Source organism: Peromyscus leucopus, chromosome 4 (assembly GCF_004664715.2).
Source record: "Peromyscus leucopus breed LL Stock chromosome 4, UCI_PerLeu_2.1, whole genome shotgun sequence".
In the NCBI taxonomy this organism is placed as follows: domain Eukaryota; kingdom Metazoa; phylum Chordata; class Mammalia; order Rodentia; family Cricetidae; genus Peromyscus; species Peromyscus leucopus.
The window spans coordinates 108,914,853-108,942,496 of NC_051066.1; the positions used below are offsets into that span (position 1 = coordinate 108,914,853).

Sequence of the window (27,644 nt, forward strand, 5' to 3'; positions counted from 1 at the left end):
ACCAAAAGAGGGCACTGGATCCCCTAGACCTGGATTTACAAAAGGTTGTTAGCTGCCATGTGGATGCTGGGAACTGAACCCAGGTCCTCTGGAAGTGCAGCCAGTGCTCTTAACTGCTAAACCACCTCTCTAGATCCTTGAGCACACTATTTTTAAAGACATTTCTCTAAAGTGTAGGACTTCTAATGTGTGGGGTCTCATCCAAAAGAGGCTGTGAATATATAGGACTCCTTCAAGAACACAGTGGGGAAAAATTGTCCTCAGTCTAGTTAAGCAGATTGTTTTAGACTAGACTAGCCCAGTGGCCAGGACCAAACCAAAATGGAGTCTGTTGTGCTAAGTGCCACTTAGATGAGCTGGGAGACAAGCTTGCTTTCTCAACAGTTCCAAGTGACCAGTCAGTGAAGAAATGCAATCTCCTCTGTGTAAACCTATAAAGACAGTACCCTAGAATGCGGGCTGTTCTGTCTGTCTGTAAGCCGACCCACACTGCTCTAGGACTCTTGTGCAGCTCTAGGCTGCGTTTGTTCTGATTGTTTCCTTTTTGAGACGGGGAGGAGGTATTAGAGACTGAATTTAGGACCTCACCTACCCAGATAAGAGTTCGAATGCTCTGTGGCTAAGCCATATCTTCAGCCCCTCGAATTTTATCTTTCAATAGTCAGTCCCCTTCTTGTCTTTTTGTGTGGCTCTGAAATTCTAGCCTGTACAGAATCCATGCAACAATATTAAAATAGTTTCTTTCATGCTGTTTGAGAGAATTGTGTTGGCCTTAGAGATCATGATCGTCCTGCCTCACTCAACCTCCTCCCCAGGGCTGGGGTTCAGAGTGGACTTCCAAGGCCCGTTTTCTTCTTTTTACATTCTTTTAAAGGCATTTTTCATGCTGACAGTTTTCCAGTTCCTTTGGTGCCCACCTTAACAGTACTTAACAGCAACTAGAAATTGCCCAGATGACCGGCATGCTGCAGGGGACAGGCAAATGCCCTCAGTTAAGATGGCCGCAGCTGCCTTGCTTTGCCCTTTTCTGACCTCAGCAAAGACTACTTCCCTTTTTAAACCTCGCTTTTTCCACAACAAAGATGGAGCCGGCGCTTCCGGTTCCGGGCTCTTGCTGTCGTGGTGGTGAGTGACACGGGGCCTGGAGGAGGAATCTCTGCCGGTTTTCTCCTCCATTCTGGAATGTCTTGGGAAGGGAGCAGGGAAACGAGGAGGGAAGGGAGGAGCGATTCTCGCGACACTTTATTCCACGAGGTTTCCCGGCACCTGCCCAGCCCCTCCGCCCAAGCCCCGCCCACCGCGCCCTTCTTACCTGGCTCTGGAATTTAGCAGTGTGGGGGGGCGGGGGTTCGGAGGGGGAAGGATTAGTTCCAATTATTTTTCTATTTTAACATCTTAAATTATTGTTGTCTTGCTGGTTTTGCGTTTTGAGACAGGGTCTCTGTCTACATAGCCCTGATTGCCCTGATACTCACTATGTGGATCTGGATTGTCTGGAGTTAACAGATCTTCCTGCCTCTGCTGGGATAAACAGGCCCAGGTCTATTATAATTTTAAACAGCCATATTGTAGCTGGATGTTTTCATAAAGTCTAAACTGTAAACTACAAGTTATGACAACCTTGGACTGTGTTCATGACCCCAAAGAAAACTTCTGAGGAACATAGTTCAGAGCCCGGAGCATCGCACTGCCCACCACCTGCCCCCACCCCAGTTCTGGGCTGCGATCAGAGTACTGTCTCTATGGTTGTCTAATTTGCATGCTGTATAAACGGAATCAAACAGTATGTGACTAGCTTCTTTGGCCAGGGATTTGTAAGGCTTGTTTGGGACTTGAGAGAATTGCATTCCTTTAATGTTAAAAAATGCATAACTGTTTGGAAACCTATTGCATATTTTTATTTTTCTGTTGATCAAGACCTTCCTAAGTATTTTCCAAAGCACTCCTCCAACTGCCTATCAGTGTGATTTTTTTTCTTGGGGTAGCTATTCTCTTTCACTGTCTTTGTGCCACTACTATGGTTCATTACTATAGAGGTTTCTTTTGTTTGGCCTTTTGAGACAATGTCTTGCTATAATAGTCCAGGCTGGCCCCGAATTCAAGGTCCTCCTGCTTGTGTGTCCCCAGACACTGGGATCATAAGAGTGTGTGACCACATCTGACTTGCATTGATTTCTGTTGTTTTTTAGGTTAGTTTAGGCTCTAATAGCATCATTTATTTTATTTTATCTTAGTTTGTTTTATTTCACTTCAGGACAGGGTCTTACTATGTAGCCATGACTGGACAGGAACTTTCTATGTAGGTCAGCTGGCTTCAGACTCACGGAGATAGACCTGTCTTTGCTGGCATATGCCACCACCCCTGGTGAACAGTACCATCTTAAGATACTGGCTTCTGATGCATGACCACGGTATATCTTCCTTTTCTTTAGCGCACGTCTTAAGCTTACTTAATACAGTCCTGTTTTATTTCTATGCTTTTTTGTTTTTTGTTTTTCGAGACAGGATTTCTCCGTGTAGTTTTGGTTCCTGTCCTGGATCTCGCTCTGTAGACCAGGCTGGCCTCAAACTCAGAGATCTGCCTGGCTCTGCCTCCCAAGTGCTGGGATTAAAGGCATGCACCACCACCACCCGGCTTATTTCTATGCTTTTATAAATGGGTTCTACATGGCAACATGGAAAAACATGTTGTTGCCACCTGCGACCTCTCCTTGTGATGGTATACAACTTGAACTCATGAGAACTTTACTCATGTGATTTTTTTTTCTTAACCCTCACAGTATAAATGTCTGATGCTCTGAATAAAATTGGCTATTGCATTATAAATAAATAAATAAATAAATAAATAGCTTCTAATTCACCTTTGAGTTTGTTGGTTACTAATGTATGTAAATATAAGTGATTGTATGTGTGTGTTGGTTGAATCTTGCAACCTTGTGTAACTTGTTTATTTTTTAATTTATTTTGTGGATTCCTTAAGGTTTTCTGAATAAGATCATGTTTTCTGGGTTTGTTTGGTTTTTGCCCTGAGGTTGAACCCAGAGCCTGGTCCTTGCTAAGCAAATGCTTTATTATCAAGCTGCATCCCCTACTCCTGTGTCCTGTTAATGGGGATAATTTTATGGTTCTCTTTCCAACCTTTCATTTCATTTTCTTGTCTAATTGTGCCATCTAAAACTTCTAGCACAACACTGACTAGAAATGATAAGCTTAGACATCCCTGTTTTGCTCCTGATTTCAAGAAGAAAGCATTTAGCCAGCCTTATTGATCATCCTTACTATGGAATTTTAAAACCACTTTTTATAAGGTTGAAGAAGATGCTTTCCATTCCTAGCTTATTGAGTAATGGTATTTGTCAAAAGTTTACATGTATCTATTGTGGGTGTATCCTTTACTCTATTTTTTTTTTTTTTTTTTTTTTTTTTTTTTTTTTGGTTTTTCGAGACAGGGTTTCTCTGCGTAGCTTTGCGCCTTTCCTGGAGCTCACTTGGTAGCCCAGGCTGGCCTCGAACTCACAGAGATCCGCCTGGCTCTGCCTCCCGAGTGCTGGGATTAAAGGCGTGTACCACCACCGCCCGGCAATCCTTTACTCTATTAATAATGGGATATACAGATGGATTGGCAGAGGTTAAAATAACTCCGAGGGCTGAGGATGTAGCTCCGTTAGTAGAATTAGTAGACTGCTCACTTACCATCAACAAAGCCTTGGATTTGCTTCCCAGCAAACCAGGCACACACCTGTAACCCCAACATGTCAGAGGTGGAAATGAGAGAGTCAGAAGTTCAATGTCATCCTCAGCTACAGCACAAGTTCAAAGCCAATCCCGATACACAAAACTCTGTTTAAAAATAAACAAACTAAAAGAATGAATAAAATGGCTTTTAACATAAAATAATTTTGCATTTTGGGGATTAGTTCCATCTAGTCCTGAAATATTGGTGTGTTTGTGGGCCGGGCGGGGGCGGGGTGGGGGGGGTGGGGGGTGGGTATGTGGGAGGGTGCACAGGCCTCTGAGTATACCAGAGCCACACCTGCAGTCTGGAGCCATAGCCTTCCTGTACACTGTTGATGTTCTGTGGAGGACTCCTGTATGTGTGTTTGTGACACAGGATTGTGGTTTTCTTTGTGCTGTCTTTTCTCCCTGTCTGTCTTTCCTTCTTTTTTTCAGAAGAGGAACTATGTAAGTTCATTATGTAGGGCTAGGAGTGTAGTTTCATGGCAAGGCACATGTCTGGTCTGCTGAGGACCTGGGTTCAATCCCCGCTTTTCCTCTGTCCCATTGCTTTCTCCTGTGAGCAGTCATTGACTCTCAGACAGTGTGTTTAGAAACAGATGTGCATATACTTACTTTATAAAGTGAAGGGTTCTGCCTTCCGTAGGATTTTTCACTTTGTTTTGGCACAGTGCTCAGCTTGGAGTTTTGGGGCCTTTAATGCAAGCGGTTCAAAACCCAAAGCAAAACTATCACATCAGGGATCCCTTTCATTAAGGACATCAGTTTGATGTTCGTTGAAGGCAGGCAGAATCTACGGGTCTCACCTGTGACCTTTCACTTTTTCCACAGGCCTCCTGCCTGGAATTATGTAACCAGAGCCAAAGCCAGAGGTGCCAGGCAAAGGTCCCAGCTGAAGCTCCAAGGTTGCTTAGCTGTTAGAACGCCTGCGGAGAGGCGGAGAGACAGGATGTTCTGTTTTTGGGGAACCTTATCTTTCCACTCCTTTTAGGAATGATCAGCTGATACCTGGGCTGATCCTCTGCCTGAGCAAGTGTCCGAAGCCTGTGACTGGGTGTCCTTGCCAGGTGGCTGTGTTGGTTGGTTTGTACACGTGCTGCCTTTGCCTGATCAGCCCTGGGGCTGCTCAGACTCGGGAGGCCGGGGACCTTCAAGCTGGGCTCATCCCGTGGGAGCAGCTTTTCGTGTGTTTCTTTGGGCAGCTTTGTGTGCTTCTTGCCTTGCCTGTAGCTAACTGTGAATGAGGGTAATGATGGGAGTCTCTGCTTTAGGGGGTCACTGGAGGTGAAGCCCTTGGCCTAGGGTCAGATCTCCTATACACTTGACAAAGGTGACCTGGCCTTGTCACACTGCTCATATTATTCTGAGATTACCTCTTCCATTAAACGTATGTCTTTGAGATCTTTCGAGTTCTACCATTTTATTCTTTGTTAGTTCTATCATTTTAATAGCTGTGTGGTAGTCCTTGATTTGAAATAATGCTTTCTTCCAAAACTCTTCCTTATCTTCTTTTGACTCCCTTGATAACACAGCCATGGCACACAGACTGTCTCTTCTAATTGACTTCCAGGTCCTCCTTAATGCCTTTCTCTGTTCATTCAGTTGTTAAGTTCTGGTCTCCTTTTAGTTCTTGGTTTGGTTTTTTCTTTTTTTTAGTTTTTCAGTTTTTTGAGACAGGGTTTCTGTGTGTAGCCCTGGCTGTCCTGGCACTAACTCTGAGACCAGGCTGGCCTTGAACTCACAGTAATCCACCTGCCTCTGCCTCCCGAATGCTGGGACTAACGGTGTGCACCACCTCCCAGCTTTAACTGTGTTCTTAATCTCTCCCTTACTCTTGACTCATAGGACCTTGGCCTATCTCAAACGGCCTCCTCCATTACTTAGACTACTGCAGGGTGTGAGTGTCTGTGGCTCCTGGGGTTGCCTGTGGCCAGTACTGAACAGGCTCCGGTCCTGTCAGCCTGTCTGCTTTCCAGCTGCTAAGTGTGCAAGCAAGACTGTGCATGCCCAACCTCTGGATGGTGCACGGAGGCTTGTGACAACCTAGCATCGGGTACTGGCCACTATAAAGCTGATTGCTGCGAGCAACTCATGAGAGAGATGGACAGGAGTGGGTGTACTGCAAGGGAATTCGAACGGAGAATCCGGTACCCCACAGGTTCAAAACCAGGAAGGGAAACACTAGGGTTTTCTTGGTTTATTTGTTTTTTTTTTTGTTTTTGTTTTTTTTTTTGGTTTTTCGAGACAGGGTCTCTCTGTGTAGCTTTGCGCCTTTCCTAGAACTTACTTGGTAGCCCAGGCTGGCCTCGAACTCACAGAGATCCGCCTGCCTCTGCCTCCTGAGTGCTGGGATTAAAGGCGTGCGCCACCACCGCCCGGCCGGTTTATTTGTTTTTTAATTTTATTATTATTAATTTTTTGTATATGGGTGTTTTACATTTATTTTTATGTGTATCTGTGTCCCACATTCACACACTGCCCTTAGACCAGTTCCCCTGGAACTGGAGTTACAAATGGTTTTAGTTTTGTGAGCCACCATGTGGGTCCTGGGAATTGAACCCAGGTCCTCTGGAAGTACAGCCAGTGCTCTTACCATGTTCTAACATTCAGCCTCCTTTCCCAGCTGAAATTATATTTATATGTTGCTGTTGTTGTTACTGTTCCTTTGTTTTGAGGCAGTCTTGCTGCTTAGCCCAGGCTGCCCTCAAACTTGGAATCCTTCTATGTCAGCCTCCTGAGTTTTGGAATTACAGATGTTTGCCATCATGCCTAGCTCCTGGCTGAAACTGATTTTTCTCAGGTGAAAGTCCATCTTGTCTCACAACTAAGGGAACTTGGTGCCCAAACACTGAGTCAAAGGAGAAGAAACCCCATGTCTTAGGGGAAGACAGTGGCTGGTCTTCAGGACTCCTCAGGCTGTAGTCCAGGGTAGCTCTTGCTGCACAGCTGGTGATGTGGATTGATTGCCTTTGCTTTGCAGGCCTATGGAACCCCAGGCAGACACACCCAGCAGCCAGTCAGTGGAGAGCTGCACCTTGGATCTACCGACAGCATCTGTCCTCAGAGGTCATGAAGCATCCCAGGGAGCCAGCAGCAAGTCTCTGAGTTCCCTGGAATCCCAGTCTTTCCCTTCTTCGTTGACTGCTGATCCAGGTAATAAGCAGAGTTTGAATCAAACTAACTTTATGAAAACAACTGTCAGTAGTTCTGTTTCTCCACCCAGAAGGAGTAAGTTTTTACCTTACCCAGAAAAACACTTTACCCAGAAAAGCTGTGGGTTTTCTGAAGGGCTTCAAACAAGCCTCCCAGAGTAACAGGGTGGTGTATAGAAACTGGGGATGCAGAGGTGAATGCCCAGGTCCTTCCTGGAGGGAGCTCAGAGTTTGGGGTGATCCAAACACAGTGTGTCTAGACAAAGAGGACCAGAAGGGAAGCAAGTGTTTTGTTATTTCTTCCTGGGCCCCTTTCTGTTCTCTGTCAGATGTGCTCTGAGGCAGAAGGAACACTTAGTTTGACAAAGAGGGTGGAATTGTGCTTGGTTCTTTTTAAGACTGCAGAGAATAGCAATGTGGGCACTGTGTACTGTGGGTGATAAGGATGATAGAGAACAGCAGTGTGGGTACTGTGTGCTGTGGGTGATGGGGATGATAGAGAACAGCAGTGTGGGCACTGTGTACTGTGGGTGATGAGGATGATAGAGAACAGCAGTGTGGGCACTGTTGTATTGTGGGGGGTGGGGGGTGATGAGGATGATAGAGAACAGCGGTGTGAGCACTGTGTGCTGTGGGTGATGAGGATGATAGAGAACAGCAGTGTGGGCACTGTGTACTGTGGGTGATGAGGATGATAGAGAACAGCAGTGTGGGTACTGTGTGCTGTGGGTGATGAGGATGATAGAGAACAGCAGTGCAGGCACTGTGTACTGTGGGTGATGAGGATGATAGAGAACAGCAGTGCGGGCACTGTGTGCTTGCCGTGGCACATGTGTGCAGGTGAGGACAGCTGGCAGGAACCCATTCCCTCCTTCCACTCTACGGCCCCAGGGATTGAACTCGGGTCATCAGAGTTGAAGCAAGCACCTTTACCTGCTGAGCCGTCTTACCAGCCCCTCGCTCTGGATTTAAATGCGATTCTTTCTATCAGTTTTCCTGACTGGATTGCAGAAGTTGATAATTTAAGGCTAATGGTAATTATTGAGCTGGAAAGCCCATCTCTTGCTCATTAATTATCCAATCTGTAGTCCACAAACCTGGATTCAAATTTTAAATGTACCAGTTGCTGGCCTGAACTCGCTATGTAGACCAGGATTGGCTTAGACTAACCTTGAACTCACAGAGACCCACCTGTGTCTGCCTTCTGAGTACTGGGGTGAAAGGTGTGTGCCACCACCCCTGGCTCCGTGGAGTCTCATGCAGTGGAGGAGGCTAGACTTGAACTCCTGGCCCTCCTCACTCTGCCTGCTGAGTGCTGGAATGTCAGCACTTGCTGCCTTGCCCAGCCACCTGCAGTGTCCATACTGTGCCTGTTTCTATGTTTCCATGTTGAGTCCGTATCCCTCCTATCACCGCGTGCTTGTAGGTAGTTGTTGTCCTGGCTTTTCCCCTTGTAGCCCTTCAGCAGATTGCTGCCAACGGTTCCACCCTGTTCTGACAACCCTGGACCACTGTCTGCTCAGATCCGGGCTTGCCTTTGCTTTCATCTCCAGAGCGTCCCCACAGCTGCTGTGCTTGCCCAGATTCTTAACACCTCCAGTTCCTAAGTCAACCAGATGTTGGTTTGTGTGTTTCCTGTCCTGTGTGGTTTGGGAAATTCCTCTTCCGAGGAGTATTCCAGCTGGACAGTATTGGGGTAGCTCTGCAGTGGTCTATAGCACCGGTACGTACTCAGGAAGGAAGCTTGGCTCTTCATGTGGCTTGTGCTTGGCTCCAGATAGAGTCAGCCATGAAGAGCTGGCAGGGTATGGTGGGGGCTTGGGGTGGCGGTCCCAGAGTGAACTGAGTAGCTCATCTCCCTGGCTATTGAGTCAGATAGGATCCAGGAGCTGACTATGAGAGTCTGGTCATGAGCTGAGGGCTCCGTGGTATAGCACTTGCCTGGCAATGCTCAAGGCCCCAAGTTCAATCCAACACCAGAAACTTAAGAAAGATGTGTTAGGATTCCATCAAAATAACTCTCCGTGACCATCTCTAATTGAAATCCAGAGAGTGGAGTATACAGTAATGGGGTGGGGCAGCCGCTCCAGGCAGTCACCTACACCGGCAGCAGGCAAGCCAGGTATCCTGAGCCTGCACACAGAGTGGATGGACCCAAGCTGTTGCCTCTCCAAACCCACCCGATACAGGGACCCACAGAGCCGGAGCCCTCTCCACTTCCTCAACACTCAGTTGTTCCTCCTCCCCAGGCACATGCCACCACCCCGTCTACCCCTGGGATGAAGCCTGCCCTGGCACAGATGCCCATGGTCATGTCTAGGAGGCAAACTGTGGAGCCTTCCTACCTCACTGGACATGTCTAATCACACACCACTGTTCACTCCCTGGAGGAGGCTATTAGAGGCAAGACACATGAGTCTGGAGCATTTTCCAAGAGACCCATGGGTTATAAGAATCCCAGGAATAAGCCAGAAAAATCCGAAGTTTCGTTTGTTCCATCCAGTCTGGCATACAGAGGCAGGGTAGGCTGGGCGTTCGTCTGCCTCCATAGCCATGTGCCTGTCCCCAGGTTACCAGTTAGCCGCTTCTCAGGAAGTGCTGCTGAAGTAAACAAGCATTGCCTCACACAGGCACAGGGTCACGCATCTCCTCCCCGTGCCTGTCCCGGTAGATAAGCAGAAGACTCTGTGCTGCCAAGGTCTTCCTGGGACACATTTCCATCCTAGTGTGTGAATCTCTCTGAGATCGTGCTGCTTGGCCGCCAACTGCCCCAAGCTCTTCTGTAATCTGCTAACTGTGGTGTTTGTTCCAAACCACCGACAGAGCAGCAGTGCGAGGCTGCGCAGGCACCAGGCACGGGCGGCGGCTGACCACAGAACTCTGGGGCTTCTCATCAGCTAATCCTGGACTCCTGTTTGAGGCTGAGCCAAGCCTTAGAGCCCTAGCTTCCCAATTCCCTCTTGGGATGGGCTCCCTCCTGGATCAGCTCCAGTTCACTCCATGGGCTGTGGAATGGGACCCACCCATCACCCTTGACTTCCGATGTGGCAATGGACTGGACTCCTTGCTTGTTAGATGCTCGCTGTCCTGGAGCCGTATTAGGGGATGAACTGTCTCCTTAAATATCTCAAAGGCAAGGTCATGAGGTTCCTCTGTGGTCTGTTGTGGCTGGGTGACCTGGTGGGTCCTGTGGCTTGTCTTCCCAGGGCCCATGGGAACGTCTGTCCTGCAGAGACTGGCAGTGCATTCTAACACAGAACAGAGGGTTTCTCTGCAGTTGTTTAGACGAGGCGAGACGGGTGGAGGAGATCCTGGCGCGGTCCTCCGACTAGAACTTTTGTCTGAGAACAGTGCTGGGAACTGGAATGCAGACAGCAAGCCTGGGTGCTGAGCACAATGAGTCTTTGATGATTAAAGGCCTCTGCTGGCAGGTGGCTATAAACTTTAGCAGTGCTTTAATGTCCCTTGGGTTTTTTGGGGGGGCGGGGGGAGTCAACATCCCAGTCTTCAAAGGTAGCCAGATAATTTAATATTTAAGAATAGGTAAATATGCTTTATCCTGTTTATAATTCACATGGTATCTCTTTGTAATTCTATAAAACTCTGTTCCCATAATGAAACAAAAGGTCTTACAGTCAGTACTTCATCGAAGTTACATAATAATTGTAAAATTCTGGATTTGGGGCTGGGGAGATAGCTTGTGGGTAAAGTACTTGCTGAGCAAGCTTCAAGGCCTGGGTTCTCAGGTTCGCAGCACCCACGTGAAAGCAGGCTGTGGTGGCTGATGTCTGTAACCACTGGAGCGGTCCAAGACAGGCAGGTCCCGGGGCCTCACTTGCCAGCCAGAGTAGCCAAGATGGTGAGCCCCCAGGTTCAGACTCACAAGATAAGGTGGGAGGGGCTGGAGAGAGGGTTCAGGAATTAAAAGCACCTACCCAAGTTCTGTTCCCAGCACCCACGCAGGCAGCTCTTAGCCACAGTCACCCCAGCTCCAAGGGATCTGGCACGCTTCCCCAGCGCCGTGTGCACTTGCACTTATATGAAAGAACTGAGACACACACACACACACACACACACACACACACACACTACACAGACTATGAAACAAAATAAAACATTAAAACCAGATGTCAACCTTCGGCCCACACGTGCACACATGGGCAAGTGCTTGTGTATCACACACACGCACGCACGCACACGCACACACACAAAACACACACACAAAATCCTGTGTCATTTCTCTTTTAAGTTAAAAGTCAGGCTGTATGGTAGACATGCAAATGATGTAAAAGAATGATTTTGATGAAGATATAAGCAGTATCTAACCTTCTGGCTAATGACGCCCCTCCCTTTCTCCTCCCTCCCCTTCCCTTCCCCCTCCAGGACACAGCAAGGAAAGGAAAGAATAAAGCCGTGATTGTAAACTGATTCTCTGAGACATGACTGGAAACAAAATGGGTTTCCATCACATGCCCTGGTGGCTTTTATTTGAGAAATTTGGTAATTTTGTATGGCAGTACATTCCAGTGTTGGCTCTCTCACGTCCCCCACCCCCTTCCCTCCCTCTCCTTGCACATTAAGCCAACTAGAAGGAAGGTTCAGTTTGGTAACAGGATTTTGAACTCTGCCCTCTACTGGTGGAAGGCAGCTGTGGTTCTGCCTGGAGGTTGACAGTCAAGTGTGTGATTGAGGGCGGCGGGATTGCAGAGTGGTGGGACTCATGGGCTGCTGCTCTCTTCACTCCTCTCTCCTGCCCTCCCTCCTTTCCTCCCTCCCTCCTTTCCTCTCCTTCCATTTTGTGCCCATCTACCCCAAAACCACAAACACATGCAATGCAAAAGCAAAACATACCCTCGCTACACTCGTCCTCACCGTGGGCGGGGCCACCTCTGCGCCATTTAAAAAACACAATTCTCTTATGCTAGTCGTACACTATTCTTGTTCTAATTCAGAAATCAAATTAGTTTTCTTCTAAATAGTTGCCACATTTTTATTGCTAGATCATCTGGTATTAACATCATATCTTTACTTCTATGTCAGTTGCTGCAGGGAGGACTTCTATTTTTTTTTTTTTTTTTTTTTTCTTTTGTTTCTTCTTTTTTTCTCTTTTTTTTTTTTTTTTTTTTTTTCTTTTTCTCCATATTTCTGCTTTTATAAGCTGTAGTCTCACAATGCAGACCAGACTGGCCTCAAACTCACGATCTTCCTACCTTAGCCTCCTGAGTGCGGGGGTTACAGGGACGGTGGTTGTCAAGCCTGCTGTGGACATTCCTTTGGGAACCACAGGCTGAGGTGGGAGGCATGGTATCCTAGCCTCCCATCTTGGCATGCTTCTGTTAGATTATTTCTACTGTGGGTCATCGGGCAAGCACTCATCTGAAGAACAGTTTTCCAAATGGAGTTTGAAAACCACCCAGCGAACCTAACCTCATTCCCACACGGGGAAGCTGAATTTTAGGGTGCAAAACCACCCAAAGTCACTAGCAACCTGGGAACTATTTCCTGGTTGGCCATCTTGCAGATGACTTTAACTGTCAATTCATTGTCCCTTTTAAAATACACTTAAAGCCAGGTATGGTGGCCTACACCTTTATATGAAAGAACTGATACACACACACACACACACACACACACACACACACACACACTACACAGACTATGAAACAAAATAAAACTTTAAAACTTAGGTAGAGAGCGATTAAGGAAAACACCAGATGTCAACCTTCGGCCTACACATGTGCACACACAGGCCAGTGCTTATATGTGTGTGCACACACACACCTACACATGTGTATGCATGCACAATACTGTGTCAAGCAGATCTCTGTGAGTTCAAGGTCAGCCTGGTCTACATAGCAACTTCAGGCCAGCCAGAGCTACACAGTAAGACCCTGTTGCTAAATAAATAAATAGAATAAAATACGCTTAGAATTGTGTATTTTAGAGTTCCGAATGGCAGCTCCTATCAGGTGGTCATTAGAGGTGGTGATGGTTTCATCGTTCTTGAAAGGCTCAAGGATGCTGCTTCCATCCATGACATCCTCCTCTGTTCTTCCTTTTTGAATTTCAGTGCCATCTGTGGGGCTAACAGTCCAAAAGGGAAATCTGAGCAGATCTGGAAAACAAGCCGGGCTCCCGACACCAGACAGGCTGCAGGCGCTTAGATGCAGAGCCTCTGGGCAGAGCGGCTGGCTGCTGACTCAGCGGCAAGTGAGCTTACATTCAGGACTTGTTCAGCTCTGTCTTCCTGCAGTGCAGGAAAAGACTTGACTGATGTAGTGAACTGGTACTGTGCCTAATTCACAAGAGACAATAAAGGAAGACAGTGAACATCTATTCCTTATTGTACACCTACTCTGTAGGTGCTGTGTCACAGGGGTTTATACGTGCGTGTGTGTGTGTGTGTGTGTGTGTGTGTGTGTGTGTGTGTGTGTGTTTTGTTGTTGCTGCTAGACAGCAAACCCAGGGCTTCCAGCATGCTAGGCAAGTGCTCTAGCACTGTGCACCCCAGCGCGTTGTTCCTTTTGATCTTAGAACCACCCCCAAAGAAGTAAGTACTGCTCTGACCTCCCTGTTACCGCTGAGGAAACAGCCTTGGAGAGGCTGGTGTTGCGATTTTGTTTAAAGAGTGCTGGAACGCTGAGACTCACATCTGGGTCAAGCCGACCTCAAAGGCAGGACTTTAAAGAAACGCAAACATGAGTGTAAGGACGGGCTGTGAAGAGCTAAGCCTTAAGCACCTCCAGTTACCCCTTCGTGGCTCCTTTCTGCTAACTGCCTTCCAACACCAGTACTTCTCAGGGGCCAAGCGTGCCTCCTGCCTCACTTCACACACACACACACACACACACACACACACACACACACACACACACACACACTCATTGCTATCCTTCCCAGCTCCGCTCTACTCAGCCACCTGAAGACCAGCTGTGGAGAAGACATTGGCTTCCCAGTTCAGTGGCACTTGAAGCAGGAGCCGCTGTCTTAGGTCAAAACCGGAAAAGAAACAGTCAGAAGTTTCAGTTCTGGGTGTTGGCTGAAATGAGTGAAGCCCTTATTTTACCCAGAAGACATTTTCTCCCCGGCATCTAGAACTCTTGGTTCTTTGTCCTTTGAAGTTGTTCTTTGGTGCCTAGGTTGCAGCCCAGGCCTTGGTATTTTAGGCAAATGTCACCACTGAGCTGTTCTTCCAGGTCCTCCTCCCTGGAGTTTTTGCACACTGCTGCTGACATGCTTCCTGGAGCACAGCTTTTAAGAGTAAATGCTTTTGTGTTCCCCTCTGGGTTCCCTGTGCTTGACTGGCGGTCACCACTCAGCGCGTGCAGCTGCCTTCTGTCAACCTGGCCTTGACCCGTGAGTAGCTTCTTGGGGCAGCACCTGGTATTTAGTAAGGTCGCTGGACTGAATAAATGAAACTCGTTAAGATTTAAAGGAAAGAAGGGCTGGAGAGGTGGCTCAGTGGTTAGGAGCACTGGCTGCTCTTCTGATTTGGATTCAATTCCCAGCACCCACATGGCAGCTTGCAACGGTCTAATTCCAGTTCCAGGGGATCCCACAGCCTCTTCTGCTGTGAAGATTTTGAAACTAGCCTGAACTACAGAGTGAATTCAAGGCCTGTAGCAGGCTTTCTTTTGGGCCACCAACCAGCTCTCAAATCATGACACAGAGACTTATTTATTAGTTATGAATGCTCGCCCTTAGCTTATGCTTGTCCCACAAGCTCTTATAACTTAATGTAACCTGTTTCTCTTCATCTCTGTTTTGCCTCGAGGCTTTTTACCTTTCTTTCATTCTGTATGTCCTATTTTTCCTACTTCCTCCTTGTCTAGCTGGCTGGTGGCTGCCTGGCAGGCTGGCCCCAGGCATCTCTTTTTCCCTTGTTCTTTGCTCTCCTCTCAAGCCTAGATTCTTCCTCTTATTTATTCTGTCTGCCCAACAATCCCTCCTATCCCTCTTCTGCCTAGCTATTGGCCATTCAGCTTTTTATTAGATCGATCAGGTGCCTTAGGCAGGCAACGTGAAACAGCAGCATGTCCTTACATGATTAAACAAATGCAGCATAAACAAATGTAACACACCTTTGCATCATTAAACAAATGCAGCATAAACACTATAACACACCTTTGCATAGTTAAAGGAATATTCCGCAGCAAAGGCCATCTTGGGCTATGTAGTGAGATGTCCCCACAGGTAAAGGTGTTATGGTAAGGACAATTAAGTCTGATGACTTGAATTTGATCCCAGGAACCCACACAGTGTGAGGAGAGAACCAATTCCATAAAGAAATGTAATTAATATATAGACAAAATAAAATATCAAAACAAAAAGAGCATGGTAGGAAACAACAGTTTTAAGGATGTATCATGTTACAGAGTGTAATATGATCCACATATGTTCTTAGAAGAGAGTTTATTTATTTTATTTACTTTGACACAAGGTCTCACTGTGTATCCCTAGCTGTCTGGGAACTCACTGTATAGACAGGGCTGCCTCGAACACACAGAGATTTGTCTCTTAAGTTCTGGGATTAAAGACTCATGCCCTGATGGGCTGTTTCTTTGAAACATCATCTTTCTGTGTTGCTTATGTTGGTCTTGAGTTCAATATCCTCTGTCTTCAACCTCTCAAGTGCTGGGATTATAGGCTATGCTACCATGCCTTGAGGGGATTGTTTTATTCATTTCATTTATTTTTTAAGGTTTAATTCTTATTATTAAAAATATGTGTGTTTGTCTAAGTATGGATATGTATATGTGAGTGTCTGTGCCTGTGAAGGCCAAAGGTATGAGATTCCCTTGGGTCTGAAGTGATAGATGGTTGTGAGCTGCCCAGAGTAGATCCTCTGCAAGGATCTCTACCCACTGAACCATCCTCCCACCTCAGAAATTGTTTCTTAATTCAGCAAATATTTCCTAATAAGAGCACATACAATTATAGACTTACGGATACCTCTAAAGATTGCTTTTTAAAGATGTTTTGTTTTGTTTTGAGACAGGGTCTCACTATGTAGCTTTGGCTGTCCTGGAACTCACTCTGTAGACCAGGCTAGCCTCCTACTCACAGAGATCCTCCTGCCTCTACCTTCCAAATGCTGGGATTAAAGGCGTGCACCACCACTACCCAGCTTGCTTTTAAAGATGTTCCAGAATTTATTTATTGTTTAGTTTATATATGGTGTGTGTCTGAGCATGGGTACACTTGCATATGGAAGTCAGAGGAAAACTTTCAAAGTCAGTTCTCACATATCAAAAAGGAAAAGCTAGACATGGTCGCACACACTTGTAATCCCAGGGCTTGGGAGGTGGGAAACACACAGATTCCCGGGACTCACTGGCCTGCTAGCTTAGCCTATGAGTTCTGACTAGTAAGAGACCCAACTAAAAAACTCAAAAATGAATGGTTCTCAAGAGCAATAGCCAAGGCTATCCTCTGGCTCACGTGCGCGCGCGCGCGCCACACACACACACACACACACACACACACACACACACACATACACTCACACACTCACACACTCACACATACACACCTTACACAGACACAAAACACACAGGCAGATACAGACACACAAAAATCCCACACAACACACAAACATGCAGGCAGATACAGACACCCCCCCCCATACAACACACCCCCCACATACACAAACATAAACACAAACACACACACACACAGCACACACACACACACACACACACACACACACACACACACACCCACAGGCACAGAGGCAGACACACATACAAACACACAAATACACAAACACGATTCCTCCTTCAAGGCCTGGGTATAGCACCCCTTGCTCCATCAGCCCCTCTGTCCATCCCAGGCAGGGTGACCGCCCTATTTGTCAGTCAGGTTGCTGTATATGGACAGGCTCTGGACTTCCTTTCCGGCCTACAAAATAGGCACATGCCTGCTTTCCCAGCTCCCGTCCCATAACTGTGCTCTCCAGCTTTTGGGGCCTTCATAGGTCTGTTGAAAACCCTTGGGGTGGCCATATGTGAGCACGTGGGAGTCTGAGGCAGATGGATCCCTGATTTCAAGGCCAGCCTGGTGTAAATCATTAGACCCTGTCTCAAAAATAAATGAATAAAATTTAAAAGTCCTTAAAAAAATTTAAAAGTCCTCACCTTCCTATGTGGAGTCCAAGGACCAGATCCAATCCATCACCTCAACTTTGTATTCACACTGTGCTTAACTTACACTCTCTAGTCATCACTTTCTGAAACAATATTTTTCATGACGAGCACTTTCACTGCTGAGCGATCTCTATTTTCCCAAATATAACCATTTCTATCACATTCTAGCACTTTGCATCTTCTCCTGTTTACAAAATGATACAGTTGAGCAGCAAATTTAAGGAAATGCTGAGAAAACAAAGCCACCTGTTTCTTCCCAGCACGTTATATAGTTGGTTTTCCAAGATCTCTCTTTCTCACCTTTTTCTAACATTTTATTTTTTGAAATGTGGTCTAGCTGTGTAGCTCAAACTGGCTTCAAACTCATGATCCCCCTGCCTCTTCCTCCCATATGTTGGGATTACAAGTATGGGCCACCAAGCTGGGATTTCACAGAGATTTGTCTTGGAAAGTGGTAATTAGAGAATTTAAGTAGATCGTGGTGTGAGTACAGAGTTGAAGAAATTATGTGCTAAGCAAGGCTGCTGCCGCTTCAGGAGACCAGTTTGGGTGGAACTGGCTACAGTTATTCCCCATTTTTTATTCAGTAATACCTAAACTGCGGCCCTGGACTTGGCAATGTGAGACTCTACTGCCCTCTTGTGGTTGCTGTCCACATAGTTCTGAGCCTCGGTGTGTGTGTGGGTTGGGGTAGCGGGGCGGGGGGGGGGGGGGGCAGCATTTAAGTGTGTTATTCTCTGCTCTGATTAAGTCTACCCTTCCCACCCCACCCCCAACACACACACAAACACACAACCCTGGGGATTGAACTCAGGACCTGGTGCATTCGAGGCAAGAGTTCTACCATTAAGACACACATCCAGCCCCTCTCTTGTATTCTTCATAGAAGCTGTTTACTAGAAGTAAAATTAAACATTTTTTTAGAGATTTGGTTTTTAAGATGGGTGTCTTAGGCTAAAACCTGAGAAGCTAATTCATCTTACAGTTCCCAGTGTCATTATGTATGTATGTATGTATGTGGAGTCCAGAAGAGGGCATCAGATCCCTGGAGCTGGAGTTACGGGAGGTTGTGAGCTGCCTGATGTGGGTGTTGGGAACTGGACTCAGGTCCTCTTCAAGAGTAATATACATTCTTAACCACTGAGCCATCTCTCCAGCCAGTCTCAGAATTCTTAAAGTTACAACTTCCATTTACTTTTGATTCAAGGCTAGCCTGGGCTACACAGTAAGTCCCATCTTAAAATACTAGACAAACAACAAAGAATGGGCTGAGAAGGTGGCACCTTGGAGAGCAGAGCTTGACCCCAGCATCCATGGAAAAAGCAGAGCATGGCCACATTCACCAGTGACCCCAGAATTGTGGGAGGCACAGACAGGAGGACCCCGGGCTTGCTGGCCTGGCACCCCAACCAAAACAGTGAGCCCCAGGGTCTGTCTCCAGGGAACAAGTTAGAGAGACAGAAGACACCCAGCATCCTCCTCTGGCCTCTGCATGCACACCCACACAAACCTCACATACACAAGTGATAGAAGACACGCAGCATCCTCCTCCGGCCTCTGCAAGTGCGTGCACACCCACACAACCCCCCCCACACACACACACAAACAGATAAGAAATTAGGTCTCTCTGGAAGTCTCTCTTCCCACACCACATCCCACATAGCCCAGGCTAGCCTTGAATTCACAAAGTAGCCAAGGATGGCTTTGAACTTGAACTATTTTTTGACAGGGCTTCTCTCTTTGGAGTTCCCGCTATCCTGTAATTTGCTTTGTAGACCAGCCTGACCTCAAACTTACAGAAATCAGTGTCTGCCTCTGCCTCCCAAGATTTGTGCTTCCATACCCAGCTGGCCTTGAACTCCTGGTTTTACTGCCTCCATTTCCCTGGTGCTGGGAAAGTGTATACCTTTTCTTTTCTTTTTCTTTTTCTTTTTTTTTTTTTTTTTTTTTAAAGGTGGTTTCACTATATCACCCAGGCTGGCCTAGAACTTACTGTATAGACCTGGCTGACTTCAAACTCCATCCCTCTGCCTCTGCCTCCTTGGTGTTGAGATTGCGTGCATCACCATGCTTGGCTGTTAATATTTTTGGAAGGGTAAAAGAAAACTGGGGTAGACAAAATAGGAATATAAATGTTTGAACTTCTGTCAAATTTGTTTTTTTTTTAAACTTTATTTTATGTGCATTGGTGTGAAGGTGTCAGATCCCTAGGAACTGGAGTTACAGACGGTTGTGAGCTGCCATGTGGGTGCTGGGAATTGAACTCAGGTCCTCTAGAAGAACAGCCAGTGCTCTTAACCCCTGAGCCATCTTTCCAGCCCTTCTGTCAAATTTGTAATCAGACAGAAGTGAGCTTAGTGTGGCAGATTGGTGGCTGGGCCTGGTGACCTTCATTCCTCTCTGAGTGGGAGGAAGTGGCCTCTGAGGTTTTAAGGCAGTGGTTCTCAAACCTATGAGCTGAGACCCATGGGGGGGTGTCAAACAGAATTATTTATTGTTATTATTACTATCATTATTTATAATTTATAATTAATATTTATAATATTAAAATTATTATTTATTATTATTTATGTGTTTGGGTGTTTTTCCAGCATGAATGTCAACTGTACTGTGTGCATGCAATGTCTTGGGAGGCCAGAAGAGGGTGGTGGACTTGTTTGTGAATCTCTGTGGCTGTTGGGAATCCTCTGGATGAACAGCCAGTACTGTTAACCACTGAGCCACCTCTCTAGACTCCAACAGTGGACTTTGGATAGAAGTAACATAACAGTGTTGTTCCAGGGGCTTTGGGACTTTCTTTGGCTTTGGAGACGAAGTCTCACATAGTACCAGCTGGGCTGTCACTCACTTTGTAGCTAAAGCTGGCCTTGAATTTGCTGTAATCCTCCTGCCTACGCCTCCCAAGGGCTAAGATTATAGGCATGAGCCACCATGCTGGCTCCCAGGTACTCTTGCCTGCTTCTGGTCATGGACACAGCATTACTACACCATTGCAGGGTGATAGGAAAGTTGACTTCAGCCATCTTGCCTGATGGTGGTGTGTAGATCAGCCAAGAGACCAATATTTCTTCCTTCTATGTGAGTTTTTGTTTCTGTGTGTCCAGTGGGTATGAACTGGGGAACTTAGAGTTAGGGAAAGCACGGAGTGGTGGCCGTGATGGCTGCCAGCCTTCTGTCTCTACCCTCGCCACTAAGATGATATACAGTGTCTTTAAGACTTGCTTTTTGTCCTTGAGAGTAAGGGCCTGGCCTTTAATTCTTTACTCTTTTTTCCTTTGAATTGTTGTTTCATTCATGATCACATTAATCAGAAAATTAGTCTGCTGGTGGCCTTGTGACAGGGCAGTACTCTCCACTTAAAGCTGGAGCTCTGAAGGGCTGACCCTCGTCCTGGCCTTTACTTTGTGTGCCCTCCTGTGTTGGCTGTGGACAACTCTTGCCCATGTTGGTTATATTGACTTATGATTTAAAATTGGCACAGTAAGCTGGGCGGTGGTGGTGCACACCTTTAGTCTCTGCACTTGAGAGGCAGAGGCAGGCAGATCTCTGTGAGTTTGAGGCCAGCCTGGGCTACAAAGTGAGTTCCAGGACAGCTAGACTGTTTCACAGAAAAATCCTGTCTCAAAAAAAACAAAAAACAAAACAAAATAAGATAAAGTTGGCACAGTGATGTTACTTTGTTTTTAATTAAATTTGGTTCAGGACAGCCAAACCTACATAGTGAGACCCTGTCTTGAAAACCAACAACAACAACAATAAAATTAAATTCGGAAATGTAATACACATTCCTGACTTCTGGAAATAATATGCACCCCAGTTCTCCTGTGCTGTTTTTGTAGAACGCTCCTGACTGGCTAAGCCATGCTTCCAGGAATTATTTTAACAGCGTTGGAAAGGTACCCCTCAAGTTCCCTTAGGGGAACGTAGCTCAAGCCTCAGACCACATGCTTCCGAGGATGCTGGGTGCAACTCAGTGGATCAGCACTTGCCTAACGTGTGTTTGGTCCCTGGGTTTGATCCCCAGCACCACAAAAACAACGGAGAGGAAGAGGAAAAAAGAAAGAGAACTTGTGCTTGGAAGGAAGGAGAGAGAGAGAAGACAGAATTTATGCTTCTTAAAAGGTAGAACTGGGTTCAGACAATTAGCTGTCCGAGTTTTTCTATTCTAGAATTACTTCTGCTAGATTTGGGAGAGAGGCCTTTACTTGGGTGTATGTATGTATGATAGTCCTGGCATTTGTGATAAAGTTAGGCTGGTTTTGTTGATTGTGTGTGTTGTGTTGCTTGGAATCAAATCCAGGATCTTGTGTATGCTAGGCAAGCACTGTGCCACTGAGCTGTATCCCCGGCCTGAGTTGGGTGTTTGTTTGCTTTTCAAATACATTGACTTATTTATATGTGTGGGGTGAGGTGTGTGCGTGGAGGTCAGAGGCAACTTACAGAGTCAGTTCTCTCTCCACCATGTGGGTCCCAGGGATCCAGCACGGATCATGAGCCCCACCCCCCCTTGTGTTTAGATGGGATCTCACAGGATAGTTCAAGGTGGCCTGAAATCCACAGCAATCTTCCTGCTTCAGCCCCACAAGCACTGAGATCACAGGCATGAGCCACCATGCCTGGCAGTTTTGTGTGTGTATGTGTTTTTAGGTTTATTTATTTTATTTTATGTGTATAAATGTTTCATCTGCATGTATGTATGTACACTATGTGCATGCCTGGTGCCCTCAGAGATCAGAAGAGGGCTTTGTATTCCCCAGAACTGGAGTTACAGATGGTTGTGAGTCACCATGTGGGTGCTGGAAATCAAACCCAGTCCTCTGCAAGAGCAGACAGTGCTCTTAACCAGTTAGCCGTCTCTTCAGCCACACAGCAGTGTTTGTTGTTGTCGTTTTTTTGTTTTGTTTTTTTTTTTTAACTCTCTCTGTAGACCAAGCTGGTCTTGAACTCACAGAGATTTGATCACAGATGCACCCACCCCCCACCCCCCACTGTCTGGGATTAAAATCCTGAACCACAGCAGTGTTTTTTTTTTGTTTGTTTGTTTGTTTTTTGTTTTTTGAGACAGGGTTTCTCTGTGTAGTTTTGGTGCCTGTCCTGGATCTTGCTTTGTAGACCAGGCTGGCCTCAGACTCACAGAGATCTGCCTGGCTCTGCCTTCCAAGTGCTGGGATTAAAATCATGAACCACTACCACCTGTCCCCACAGCAGTTTTTAATAATAAAGTGTTACTTAAAAAAAAAAGGCACTTGAAAAGCTGAAGCAGGAGAATTGCCGTAAATTCTAGGTCGGCGTAGACTAATGAAAGCATTCTCTCTAAAAGGGAGAAGTGGCACTATGCAGATGGCTTCCTCAGTGACGTGCCTGCTATGCAAGGGGAGAGCCCAGGCCCCAGGAAAAGCCAGCTGCATTGAACACATTTGTCGTCCCAGTGCTGGGGTGGGGTCACAGTGGGCCCCTGGAGCTCATTAGCCAGCCAGCTCGGCTAGAGACCTCGGCTTAGCGGTTAGGAACACTTGCTGCTCTTGCGGAGGACTGGAGTCAGTTCCAGGACCCCATGTCAGGCAGTCAGAACCTGGAACCCCAGCTCCAGATCTGATGACCTTCTGGCTCCATGGGCACCTGTACACATGGCCCCATGTCCCTAGACATAAATACACATGCCTAGATAAAAAAAATAAAGTCTGGGGTGAACAATCAGAAGACAGCCAGTGTTGGTCTTTGCCTTCACACCCATGCACATGTGTGTATGTGCCCACATGTGCATTTACCCACGCATGTGTATATGTACATACACCCACATAAACACATCCCACATGTGTGCATATGTGCCCACATGTACGTACATACACCCACATGAACACATCCACATCCCACATGTGTGTATATGTGCCCACATGTACGTACATACACCCACATGAACACATCCCACATGTGTGTGTATGTGCCCACATGTGCATACACCCACATGAACACATCCACATCCCACATGTGTGTATATGTGCCCACATGTGCATTCACCCACATGAACACATCCCACGTATGTGTTTAGAATTCAGTTTTGCTCGAAGCTAATTCTGGTGAAAACTTCGTATTAGAACATCAAATTAACACCCCACACAGGAACTTAGGGGTGCCTTTGTTTTTGTTTGGGGTTGCCGTGGTGCGGGAACAGAGCTGTGGTACACTCAGTGGCACTCGCAGAGGGGGAGTCGCAAAAGCAGCTTCTTATAAGAGGAGGTGAGAAGTGCTGGGGGCGGCCTTCTCTTTCCAAAATTGTATTTATCAGTGATTAAAACGACAGCTTTTAAAAATTACTGCGGAACTAAACAATGTAGCTGAAGAGAGAGGGTCTGGCTGTCCGTGTTTGTACAAAAGTAGGAAACCTACGCACTTCCATGAAATGACTATGAACCACAGTGTAGAGAAGCAGTTCTCAAGCTGGGGGTCACGACCCCTTGGGAGTTGCATATCAGATATTTACATTACGATTTATAACAGTAGCAAAATTAGAGTTATGACATAGCAACCAAGTAATCTTATGGTGAAAGGATTTTTTATTTTATTTTATTTTATTTTATTTTTTGCCTATCTTTGTACTGTACTTTTGTCAAAAATGTTTTATTTAATAAGAGGCTACCCTGGACCCAGAGTAGCTAAGGGAACTGATGCTGTGGTGGAGCGAAGCTGGCATTTAGGGAGGTGGCAATTAGCAGATGGGTGTTCTGAGCTCAGCATCACTTCGGTTAGCTGCAAGACCTTCAGCTACTACGTAATTATTTCTGTGTGCATGTGAATGAGGGCATTCGCCTGCGTCATCTACAGTGACTCTGTAAGTCTTAAACTGTTGTCACTGCCCTTACAAACATGTTTGGGGGGGGGTGATGGTGGGCAGTAGTGCACATAGATGCTCTGTCCAACCTGTGCTTTTGGGGTGCTACACCAGCAGACACTTGGGCCTGCCATCAAATCCTTGTCTAGTCTGCAGATGTCCTGAGTTTCAGATCATCTTATACTTTGAATCTGGACATCCAACTCCAGGCAGTTCCAATGACCTAATAAGACATCACACACCTCTGTTTTTACTTCAGCAGTGGCCGGCAGCACCAGTTCGTTTGCACAGACACTTTAAATAGACCCTTCCTGAGCCTGAGCCACACAGAAAGCAGGAAGAGGGGCAAGAAAGGGCTTATTCCTCTCTAATTAAAGACACAGAGGTCACAGTTTAGAGAAATGCCCCAGGCCATGGTCTCCGTGACAGTTTTGGGACAGAGGTCTTCAGAGCATCTTCCTCCTGTGATCTCAGTAGGTCACAGGACAGGGGAATCGGAGAGTGCAGGCCTGTCCTCACCACAAAGACATCTCATGCTCTCTGTCCTAGGTAACTTCCCTGTTGCTGTGATAAACACCATGATGAAAACTAGCCTGTAGAGGAAAGGGCTTATTCCATCTTACAACTTCTAGGTCACAGTGACCCTGAGGGGAGTCAGGGCAGGAGCTGAAGCAGAGGCCATGGAGGACTGCTGTTCTGGCTTGCTCCTCATTCTCACTTGGCCTGAAGTCTTTTATAAGTCCTTCCAGGACCACTGCCAAGGGAGGGCAATGCACATAGTGGTCTGGGCCCTCCCACAGCAACTACTAATCAAGAAACCCCATATCAATCATTTATCAAGAAAATGCCCCACAGGTTTGCCTGTAGGTCTATCTGATAGAGGCATTTTCTCATTGAATTTCCCTCTTCTCAAATGACCCTGGCTTGTGTCCAGTTGACAAAATCTAACCACAGCACCTCTAGAATGGCTTCTTGTCACAAACTGGATGAAACTCAGCTGCTGCAGATTCCTCCTGCAATCTTCTCTGACTCCGAGGGTACTGATGATGAGTTGATATCTGACACCTTAGGGTACTGATGCTGAGCTGATGTCTCACCAGCAACAGCATAACCGAGAAATGGATGTGTCTGGGAGCTGAAGACTTATATTAAACTCTGTTGTCTCTCTCTGCCTGTGACCCATGGGGAGTAACTCTCACCCACACTTTTCTCATCTGAGCATTTGTGATAGTTATATAGTTGCTATGAGGATTAAGTGAGACACTGTGTATCTCATTTTTTCTCCTTTCTTTGTTTGCCTTTTAATGATATGTATAGATTGCTGTAACATTTTTATTTTCTAAGGAAAGAGCTTTAACATATCTGGACGAATCTGTCTGGTATTAGGAAAGTAAATTGAGGACCAGGAGATGGCTCAGGCAGGCAAAGGAGTTTGCCACCAAGCCTCACGATTGGAATTCAATGCCCAGAATCCACATAGGAGAAGAAAATTGACTTCACAACATTATCCTCTGACCTCACATGCAAAATAAATAAGAAGAAAGTAAATGGGTGCATTTTCTTAGCCTATCAAGTGAGTTCTGTGATTAAAATGCCAGTGTGCTGTAGCAAGAGGAGAAAATACAAACATGGGCGAGTGTAAGTGGGCACTGGATCTCCTGGAGCTGGAGTCACAGATGGTTGTAAACCACCGTGTGGGTGCTGGGAACTGAACCTGGGTCCTCTGCTGGAGCAACAAGTGCTCATAACCACGGAGGCATCCTCCCGCTCTGGAATGTAGATTAAAGTTTAATCTATATTCATGTAGCCAAGCCTGACTTTGAACTTGTTATATAGCCAAGGGCGATGTATTGTCTCACGTAATCTTCCCCCTCTTCCAAAAGAAGACCCCTGTCAGTATTTACAGATGAGGAGGCACAGCTTTTTGTGCAGGGGAGGGGGGTTTGGGGGGATGGGGGTGCAGACAAGCTTCCCTCTGAGCCAGGCTGCAGAGCACAGCGGTGCGCCTGCGTGCTGTGGCTTGCCCTTTGTGTTGATTGCCCTTGTTCTTGCTTATTTTTGCCGACTGGATGGACCTATGTGTCTCTCCCTTCCCATCACTCCTCCCCTACAGGCACACCATTGTTTTCTTCCCATTTTCAAGTCAGTGCACACTCATTTTAAAGTCAGCGTATTCTGATTATAGAAGAATTTGTCGATGTCGTAGGTGATCTGTAATTGCCAGCCCTAGCTTTGTTTAGCCACGGTGCCCATCTTTGGAGTGCCTTCCATGGAATATGGTGAATGTTCGGTGAATCCTTCTTGACTTCAGATGCCAGGAACTGCAAGGACTGTTTGAATCCTAAGGTCATGCCTGCAAAACCGCAGAAAGCAGGGGGTATGAGATGAGGGTCTGGGAGAGTTGTGTAGCTGAAGGTGGTAAGACTCTGTGTAAATGTTTGCACAGGTGTTGTGTTGATTTAAAAGAAATCAGAATTTAGGCTGGGTGTGGTGGCACACGCCTTTAATTCCAGCCCTTGGGAGGCAGAGGCAAGTGGGTCTCTCTAAGTCTGAGGCCAGGTGTACATAGTTCAACCCTGTCTCAAACAAACAAACAAACAAACAAAAACAAAACATCAAAAACATTGTTTTTCAACGCAAATTTAATGAAGCACAAGAAGCCACAAACCAAAGGGAGGGGAGGGAGTGAGATTTTTCTTGGTTTGTTTTTCTACTGAGGAATTAGTATTTTTCTCACCGAGGAGGAAGGGGTCTCTAGAAAAGCTGAAATTGAATGACCGACAGCACTGCTTTTCAGACATTGCTCTTCCTGCTGCTGATCTCTGTGGATATGGCCTCTTTTGCTTCCTCCTGGCTGCTACATTGCTGTGGCCAGGCCAGGTCAGGCTGTGGGCTGCCCACTGCGCTCTGGCGCCCCCTCGTGTCCAGTCTGAGGCTGGCTGCTGTCAGTTCCAGAGGAAGCCCTGCTGTGAGTTTCCTAGGATTCTGCTTCCTTCTCATTTATCGAGAAAAATGAAACAACTTCCTCCTTCCCTGCTACCTGGCCCCGTCTGCCTCCAGCTGTCACAGTGAGTGGTCTCTGCTCCTGTCCAATCCTCTTTCCTGCCTCCTTGTCAACAACATCACACCTCAATCCCCTCCTGAGCCCCCATGGATTGACTGGGGTCTGTGATTGTTTTGTTGGTTTTTTGAGACAGAGTCTCAAGTATCCCTGCTGACCTTCAATCCTCCTCCTACTTTTTAAGGTTTATTTTTATTTTCTGTGTATGGCTGTTGTACCTATGTGTACATCTATTCACCATGTGAGTACCTGATGCTCACAGAGGCCAGAGGAGGATTGGATCCCTTGTGACTGAAGTTATAGAGTTATAAGCCACCCAGTGTGGGTTTTGTAAACTCTGGACCTCTGGAAGAGCAGCCAGTGCTCTTAATTGCTGAGCCATCTCTCCAGCCCTGAGTTTTCACATTTATATGTCACCACATTTTGACTTCTTAAGAAAAACCTGCAATCTAATTTTCAAATTATCATAAATAATGATGTGTGTGTATTTCAGTCAGTGACTTTTCAAAAGAGTTTTATTTTAATACATTTCTCTTTCCTTGTGTTGTGCACACTGTGTGTGTGTGTGTGTGTGTAGGAGGTCCGAAGACAACCTGGGGAAGGCAATTCTCGCCTTCCATTGTGTGGGTTGCAAGCATTGAACTCGGGCCACGAGGCTGGAAGCAGGTTCCTCAGCCCGCTTCACTATTTCACCAACCCCTCAAAACGTTTAAAATAGAAAA

The 27,644-nt window shown here is 46.4% G+C and overlaps 1 protein-coding gene across 3 annotated transcripts in view; it reads left to right on the forward strand.

The window, feature by feature from the left end:
* The first annotated feature begins 1,031 nt into the window (after window positions 1–1,031).
* Window positions 1,032–27,644, forward strand: part of Shld1 (shieldin complex subunit 1) — a 68,034-nt gene continuing 41,421 nt past the window's right edge. For 2 of the 3 annotated variants that reach the window (XR_005091410.1, XM_028878630.2), the window contains exons 1-2: window positions 1,032–1,125; window positions 6,716–6,888. Coding sequence is in view for 2 of the 3 variants with exons in the window: in XM_028878630.2 (XP_028734463.2) it covers window positions 6,720–6,888 (169 nt within the window). In the remaining variant the exon portion in view is untranslated. Of the gene's footprint in view, window positions 1,126–4,664; window positions 4,803–6,715; window positions 6,889–27,644 lie in introns of those variants that run through there. The other variant, XM_028878632.2, reaches the window with a different exon arrangement.